A 9,361-nucleotide genomic window follows, 5' to 3' on the forward strand; every position below is an offset into this window, starting at 1 on the left:
CCTCGAATTGGATTGAGATTAATACGGTACATCTCTCCCTTTCGATTGGATTTTAAAGAACAACCTTCGTCTTCTTTTCAACAATCTCTGAACCTTCATCATCGAGCGAAACCTTCAAGCCAGTTCCCATAACAAGTTGAGAGACACTAATTAAATTGTGCTGCAATCCCCCCACATATGCTACCTTCCTGATTGAGAATTCCCTGTTTGTGATCATTCCATAGCCTTTGATCGTTCCATATGAATTATTCCCATATTTGACACAACCACCATACTTAAGGGCCCGAAACTCCCTCAGCTCTTCCCTCCTTCCTATCATGTGACATGAGCAGCCACTATCAAGGTATCATTCGTCGTCGAACTGCTCGTCACTTATAACCTGCAAAAATCAAGCAAATTTAGGAACCCAAAGTTTCTTGGGTCCTCGTGAGCCTTTTACAGGACAAGGAATAGCAATAGAAAGATCAACCAAATATGTTCTTTTTATTAAAGTGGTTTCATCTTTTCTTTTAATGGTGAATACTTTGATTTTATTGCTTTCTACTTTCGGTTTCTTTGAATCAGATTGTGTATTTTTATTTTGATTCTCATTATCCTTTTGATTGTTAGGGTTAGCGTCGAGAATCTGAGACTTGTTTTCCTTTTCCTTTGATATCCTTGACTGGGTTCTGCTTCGGTTGTTGATGAAGGTATTGGGGTTTAGGACCGAAATTGGTCTTTTGGTTGTTTTCATTGTTGGATTTGACATAAACTATACTCCTTTGGTTCATTTTACTGCATGATTGACAGTGAGTGCATGGGCTTTTGATTGCATAAGGCCTTTTTCGCTTGAGAATTCAAAACTTTATGATCGTGATTGGCGTTTTGAGAATTCCAAAATTGTTTTCTCTCTTTGAGATTTTTCTGGTACCTTCTGTTCCTTTGACGTGTTTGCTCAGCAAGTTGTTTTTGAGACTTTTGAATATTTGCTTTTGGCTTCGGTTTCTCTTTACGTGCTTCGCTTGGAGACGATTCAGCTGAACCCTTTACTGGTTCACTTTGAATTTCTTTAGTACTGCTTGTACATGGCTTATCAAAGCTTGAACGCTTGTTAAGTGGCTCAGCCACGTATCTACCTTTGACTCTCCATGAGGTTTGCTTTGACAGACCTACTGTTTCGTTTGCATTGTCAATGGGAGTCGAACAGAAAAATTTGTCACACCTATCAGCATTGTCTTCATCCACCAACGAAGTTAACTCCACTATTTGCTTTTTGGTTACTCTGGTAGTAGCATACACTTGATTCGGTATTGTTAGCACCTTTTGATATACAACTTCTTTTTCTCTAAGGATTTTGGACTTGTTTTTGGACACACAAGCGAAGTCAACTGAATTTTCAGATATGAGAGGTTTTGCTTGTTTGGTTTTGCTTTTAAGGAATTTAGAACAATCAACCTCATCCTCTATAGAAATTTCACTCATATCGGTGCCTTCATCAAATTCAAAAGAATTTTCCACATTCATCTTGTGTTTTGAATTTAATTCGGTATTCAATGAGTCAAATTTTTGCATGGTTTCGGTCTTTATGTTCAACTTGTCATTTTCGTCCAACAAATTCCTAAGCATGTCCTTATGATCATTGGATTTTATAAAGGATTCAATTTTGTCCAGACCTATCCTGTAACCATCTGAAACCTCATCTGATTATACAATTGATTCACAGTTGTAACAATCTGCATCTACTTCATCCTCCTTAAATTCAAGAAATGGCCAGATCATTTTGTGAACCTTTTTGCCAATATCACAATTTAAGTGCAACGGAGTAATATTAGCGTAAAGATGTTTAGCTATTAAACAAAAAATATTCCATTATTTCAAAAGCTTTAAATTGTCTCGTTGTAAATAAATCAGCTCATCTCTCATCCTAACTAACTCTAACTCCATCATCTCGATCCACATTCTTCGCTCCTCACTCTTGGATGTTGCCCTGTTAAGTTGATCGATTAGGTTAGCATTTGTGAGGCAAGTTTGCATTAGGCTTCCACTTAAACTTGAAAACTTAAATTTTAATTCGTTTAATTCCTTTTCATAGTTTGTTACATGTATTTTAAGTGATTCGAGAATAGATTGTGCCTTCTTGATCGACTCATCACAGTCGCTGATCCTTTGGCTCACAGGCTTGGTAGCGAAGCATTTATTGTCCTTCTCATTCGCTTCATTACACTCTCCTTCGCTTGTGTAGCCCCTCATTTGAGACACTCCAGCAGTTACCATCAAGCATTTCCCTGCAAACTTAGCATTATCTTCTTTGGCCACAAACGCCCTGCCATGCATTGGTTTACGCATTTCTTCATCTTTAGAGTCTGTCGACCAGACTTCTACTCCATCGAATTCATCATCAACCATGTTCTCCTGCAAAACCAAAACATTTATAGCTTTGTTAGAGGTTTTCTTCTTCTTTATCTCCTCCAGCTTGCACATATGATATTCTTTATCTTTCTTCTCTAATAGCTTTCTCAACATGCAATCTTTGGCAATATGGTTTTTGCCATGGCAGAAGTTGCAAATCGTATCCGGAGTCTCCCACTAGCTTGCTCTCCTTCTTCTCTTCTTCTTTCTGAGGATTGTTTTTGATATCCTCTTTAGTCTTTTCTGAGCTATAGCTTCCCTGTTAATTTTGGTTCTTGGCGACAGGGAACTTCTTACGAGCAAATCGCTTCGGGTTGGAAACCAACATTGCATATTCTTCGCTTGTCAGATCACACTCTGACATTCATGACTCTTCTTCATCCTCTGCCACATTCTTCGCTTTAGAGAGAAGGGCCAAGGATCCCATACCGGACACCACTTTCGCTTCTTTTATCACAACACTTTCGTGAGATTTGAGAATACCCACCATCTTCACCAGGGAATAAGACTTAAACTGCTCATGAGCCTTCACAGTTGACACTACAGCTATCCATTCGGGTCTTAAACCGTTAAAAAATATGACCTTCTGTTCGATCACTTCTCTTCCAATGCCATGCTTGATCATTTTGCTTAGAAGATGGTTGAAGCGATCGAAAGCCTGAATGAGTTTTTCATCCGGTTTTTGTTGAAATGCACCGAGCTCTAAAAGCAATAAAGTTTGGATGGAGTGTTCCAGGTCTTCTTCAGTTGAATATAACTCCTTGAGTCTATCCTAGATCTCTTTTGTTGTGGTGCATGGGCTAACCAGACAAAAGGTATCAGACTGCAAGGCGAACCTTATCATTCTCATGGCTTTTACATTACACAATAACTTGTCCTTTTCATCTTGAGAAATTTTGTCCACATCAGTTAAGAGTGTGTTGTACTCCTTTTGAGTCTTAATTATTCTATTTGTTCTTGAATGAACAAATGGACCCAATGTTATTGCTTCTAAGATTAGATAACTATTGTTTTCAGATCCAACCACACAGTCTTTAAAGTGATGTGTCCAAACTTCATAATCTTGAGTGTATAGGATTAGAATCCTGGTTGTAGATCCAATGTTGTTGGAGATATTGATCGGATTGGTTTGAGAATCATCGTGAGACATGATGAACTTTACAGATATCTGCAAGAATCAAACTTGTAAAGATTGAATTAGGGTTTTATCAAATGCAAGAAATAACGTCAATGAAGAAAATGACGGCTCCTACAAATTCGATAAAAGCGGAAACCCTAAACAGATTCTTCCAACAGAAGAGATACGTATGAATTACACATGACTTTTTATTTTTTACACTTCACTCTATTACACTCCAGACTATAAATTCATAATTTTTAAAAAATTTTGAGACTATCTAATAAACTATTTAATGATTTATGTTTTTCTCTCTCCTCTATACCCATTTTCTCTCTCTTGTTATCATAAATATATATGATTTATATTTTTTTTCTCTTTTTTATAACTATTTTCTCTCTCCTTTGTTATTTAATATATATTTTTCTCTCCTTTATTTTTTTCTTTTTTATTTGTTTTATTCTAACTTGTGTTTATATATTTCCAAATAATATATTGTCTACTATGCTGGCAATATAATCAATATGTACGCTTTTTTTTTTTTTTTTTCTTTTTGAATCCTTAATTTTTTGAAGCATATTTCAAAATAAATCGTACCAATAAATGTTCCAATCCTTATTAGATTAAAAAACGTTACAATGGGTAGTTGTAAATATTTTTTTAGTAAACCATAACAATTTATCATTTCTCCACAAATGAATATATGGAATCGCAAATGAATATAATTTGTTCTCGCGTTCTCAACCTTTTTAATGTTTTCATTTGATCCTACTCCTATATATATATATATATATATATATATATATATATATATATATATATATATATATATATATATATATATATATATATATATATATATATATATATATATGATTTTGAGGAATCATAACAATTTATAACAATTTTTTTTACAAAGTTAGTATTAACATATGTAGACAAAAAAATATTACTTATCAAATATTTTTAGAAACTAGACTCGTTTTTGTTTTTTTTTTTTTTTTTTCTATATTTTTGTAGATTTTAAACTAAATCCGAAAAATAAAAAAATATTGAACAAGTCAAATACACAAGACCTTTTTGTAAATGCTAAAATTATTATTATTATTATTATTATAATTATTACATTTTCTCGATGTCAATTAAGATTAATTATATTTTTTTCCTAGAAAATATAAACCTCCCTATAAAAAATATTGTTGCCGGCGAAAATGCTAACGTGAAAACAGTGTCGCCGATGGACTCGTCATATTCTTATTTCCGCCGTCGGTTGTAGTCGGGTCCGTACGTTCTTTCTCATTCTCAACTAAAGTTTCGAGTTTAAAAAATCAAATAAAAAACTTAAAAATTATATTCCGGCAGCCGTACGCCGCCTCTTCTGGTTTCCGCTATCTGCCAGTCGTTCTCAGCTTCTACTCTTTGCCTTCTCTCCTTTACATGCAGTAGTGATGTTGTGGTCCGATGCAACGACGATTCTATGGTTGTGGTGGTTTGATGACGACGGTTGTCGTATTGTGGTGGGGGTGTCAAATAACAAACGAGGAAGTAATACAATCTGAGAAAAATACTTTGAGATTGTTATGTTACGGTTAACGTTTTTTTGTTTTTTTAATGGAGAATTGGGCTAACAAATGGGCTACGTTTTTATTTATTTATTTATTTTATTATTATTTTTTTTTTGAAGATTTATAACAATATAATTTTTTTAATCAATTTTTTTTAACGCCAAACAAATGATCATCCACTTGTTTAATTATTTCAAATACATTTTTTTATTTCTATTAATAGTATTATTTTATAAAAAATAGTTAATACTATTATTCTTATTTATTTTATAAAAATCGTTTCAAAAAAACTTAGATAATAATAGAGTTAGTAATTTTATTTATATATAATAAAATAGTAAATAAAGTTTAAAAAAATTAGATAATAATAATAATAATAATAATAATAATAATTTAATAATTAAATAATAAACTATGAAATGATTAGGGTATAATAGACTAATATATAAAGGAGTATATAGGAAGTTTATTAGACTAGAATGGAATATCCATAACACCATCTGTTACACAGTATTCTGTTCTGATACCAAAAAGTTCATGTATATATGTATATTAATAAAGACACAAAATTCCATATGATTCAGATAATCACATACGCTATCGACCTGAGCTAGTTTCATTGGTTATCATGTTTTTCTAATTCTCTTTTTTGTTAATAAATGATGGCTAAATTTGTCTCATTTCTTGTTTTTTCTGGCACGATATTAAAAAAAAATTAATTTGTTAATTTGTTGAAACTCATGTTCATCTCAATGTTCACCGAATATTACAAGGTTGGTTCAATAGCATAATCAAGTTATGTATATATGATTAAAAGACATCCTATTTTAGTAGGTGCAATTAACCATTACTATAAACTATATAAATATATATTAAATAACAAAAAGCTTTGTTTAAATTAAATGAATATTTTAATAAACCGATCTGTTGATTAAATATGAGATACCATAATGATACTAATATTATTAATATTAATAGAAGTGCTTAATCTGACTACTGTCATTTATGCGTATGGGCTATACCGTCTTTTATGTATATTTTAAATTCACACAACATGCACAATTGGTATTAAACAAATATAAGGGGCGAAGTTACATTTTATTAGAGCTTCGAGGGTTACAACGAATAATCTTTGTCCAAGGAATATATGCGAAATTTAATTTAGTTTCATTTAAAAACTAAGTGTGAGATCCATGTATTACATGGGTTTAATTAAAAAAATTAAATATAAAATTTTAACAATTTGAAAAGTTTGAATTATAAGAAAAATATGAAAAATTTGAATTATTAAAATTAATGAGATTTTAATGTATTGAATACATTACATATATAATTTTTTCTAATAAATATTTTACATATATATTACATTACACATTAAATGTGGAATTTTAATTTAATAAATGAAAAATACAATAAAATGACAAGTGGAAAATAGAAAATTTAAAAATTCTAGAAAATATCATGTGTCGAAATGAATAAGAAGAGAACATGTGGCAAAAAAACCTTCATTTATTATAGTAGATTAGACGATGTAAATTCTACATGCGAAACCAATTTAATTGGTTTTCAGAGTGGAAAAGTATAACCCCCAACAGATGTATGCATTAACGCATTACAACTTGCGGATAACATTAATAGCTTCCTAACCCTAAACAGGGGACTGCCTTGATAGCTTTTAAATAAATTACTACAATTTTGGGAACTTATTGGCAATTCATGATCACATAATCAGTAGCGGAGCCACGTTAGAACAGAGTGAGCCCAGGCCCATCCTAAAATTATGTCTTTTTTTTTTCTTTAGTAGCCCAAGCCCACTTTTGTTACCAAATTAATTAATCGGAAACCCATAATCCTTTTTTCTCAAATCAGCGCCAAATCAGAAGGGTGGAGCCAGGGGCGAATCCAAGAATTTTTTTTAGGGTGTTCCTTATAAATTTTTTTAGGGTGTTCCTCAAATATTATCAAACATCCTAACATATATAAATTACAACATCCAAAAAAACATATATCTTGATTAGCAACATCTACAAACATATATAAATTACAAATTTACTAAGGTCGTAGACGAGTTTTCATTTTATCAAACATATTGCTGATATCTTGATTAGCAACATCCGCAAAAACCTCTTTTTCAATATATGTAACCAAGTTATCATTCTTCCATTGATCTCCCATTTTATTGCGTATCCTGTTCTTCACAATCTTCATAGCGGAAAACGATCTCTCAACTGTTGCTGTTGAAACCGGTAACGTCAACACTAATTTGATGAGCAAGTAAACCATAGAGTACACTTTATCCCTTTTTGTTTCAACCATCTTCTGTGCAAGATCACCAATTCCATTTAGATTCAAAAACTCTGACGAATTCAACATATCAAGAATATAAGTTTCAAGTTGATCATCAAGCATCTCCAAGTCTATATCTGAAAAATCATTTGGATATAAACGAGCTAGTTGAATCAATTTGTTTTTGTCAAAAGCTGCAAAAGAGTTATTTGGATTGAGACATGCCATGAAAAGAAGTAATTTGGTGCCAGTCTTATTAAAACGACTCTCTAGTTCCATGCATTGCAAATCAATGACATCATAAAATAACTCTACACGATAGTAATGTAAGTTTGTCATCTTTGGATATTTTCGCCGTGACCGTCCAGGAAGTAAGAACATTGCATCCATGTTGCAAACATCAATATCGTGTTTTTCACAAAATAATGTAGTCTGAGTGAGCATAGAATCCCATCCAATATCCCTCAAAATTTCTAATTGCATCTTGCAAATTCTAACCAAGTTCATTGCATTTACAATATCTTGGTCTTTCCTCTGCAATGCTTGGGATAACTCATTAGTAATACCCAATAATTTTTTCATGAAGTGCAGAGAAAATATGAAATCAAAGGTTTGCAAGGAGTTAATTAACATATCAACTTCACATTTTTGTTCTGGGGTTGCTCCATCTTCTGCAATAATCTCAAGCACATCTAAAACGGATGAAAACAATGAAATCATACTTATCAAAGTACCATAATGGGATCCCCAACGTGTGTCTCCCGATTTGATAAGAGTTGTTTCTTGATTGAGGCCCTGACCGCTTATGATTTCACCTAAACCAAGTGCCTCGATAACTTTGGAAGCTTGTTGTTCTCGAAGAAGCTCAAGACGCTTGCAAGAACCTCCAACAACATTCACAACATTGGTTAGCAACACAAACAAAGAAACTATTTTCGAATTATTTTTTGCCACGGCTACAAGAGTAAGTTGAAGCTGATGAGCAAAACAATGAATATAATATGCACTTGCATTTTCATTCAAAATCAGAGTTTTAAGACCACCAAGTTCACCTTTCATATTACTAGCCCCGTCATAACCTTGTTCGCGCAAACTGGAGATGCTCAACCCATGTCTTGAAAATAAATTATCGAGTGTCTCTTTAAGTGTAATAGCTATAGTATTTGGGACATGCTCAATACCTAAAAAGCGTTCAATTACACGACCTTCCATATCTACATACCTCAACACAACACTCATTTGTTCTTTAATTGAAATGTCACGAGATTCATCGACAAGGAGAGAGAAAAAAGATGATGGGTTTTGGTCATAAGATATCCTATGTGCTCATACAAACCTTAATGCTTGGATCTAGGTTTCTCTATTGTACATGCTTTGAATCCAAGACTATAAACCCTAATTCTAGCATTCAAGTAATCATATTAACATAAGAATAAGTTTATAATGTTACCTTGATTGTTATGTAGCAATAACAATCCCAATTCCTCCTTGAATTGACTTTGGAATGCTTAAAGTCACAAGTGTCACTCCTCTAATGGTTTACAAACACCAAGAGCAAATGGAGAAGGTATAAAGAGAGAGGAGAGAGGTTAGAATTCGTCCTTAGGACTCCTTGGGAATAAGTACATGAATTCTAAGGCCTTAGGGTCTTTATATAGGTGTAGAGATAGGGTTTCAGTCATTATCCTTATCTAGTTGCTTATCCACAAAGCAACCATAAGATAAGCCTTGAAAACCCCTACCCTTTATCCTTTGGACGATTTCAAGGATCCTTATCTCCTTGAATTCGTTCAACCCATATTTAGGATAACCATTACCATATTTTGTAACTATCACATAATTACAATTCAGCCCCTCTAGTTTAATTAATTACACTTGATCACAAAATCAATTCCTAATTAATTATTGACCAATATTAATTAAACAAATATGATTTCTCCTTTAATATATTATTCTTATAACATATTAATAAATCATAATAACCTCTCTCTCTTTATTTATTTCT

At 32.5% G+C, this 9,361-nt stretch overlaps 1 protein-coding gene across 1 annotated transcript; it reads right to left on the reverse strand.

Moving 5' to 3' along the window:
* Nucleotides 1-7,122: 7,122 nt before the first annotated feature.
* LOC145036188 (uncharacterized) lies at nucleotides 7,123-8,595 on the reverse strand. Its single transcript, XM_078984653.1, has one exon. It carries the CDS (start codon nucleotides 8,593-8,595, stop codon nucleotides 7,123-7,125), a length of 1,473 nt encoding a protein of 490 aa, XP_078840779.1.
* Between the last annotated feature and the right edge of the window lie 766 nt (nucleotides 8,596-9,361).

This window comes from Lactuca saligna, chromosome 3 (genome assembly GCF_052625555.1).
Source record: "Lactuca saligna cultivar CGN05327 chromosome 3, ASM5262555v1, whole genome shotgun sequence".
NCBI lineage: Eukaryota > Viridiplantae > Streptophyta > Magnoliopsida > Asterales > Asteraceae > Lactuca > Lactuca saligna.

What these genes read in the sequence shown, in the direction of transcription:
- LOC145036188 (XM_078984653.1), bottom strand. Translation starts at nt 8,595, where the DNA reads ATGAGTGTTGTGTTGAGGTATGTAGATATGGAAGGTCGTGTAATTGAA.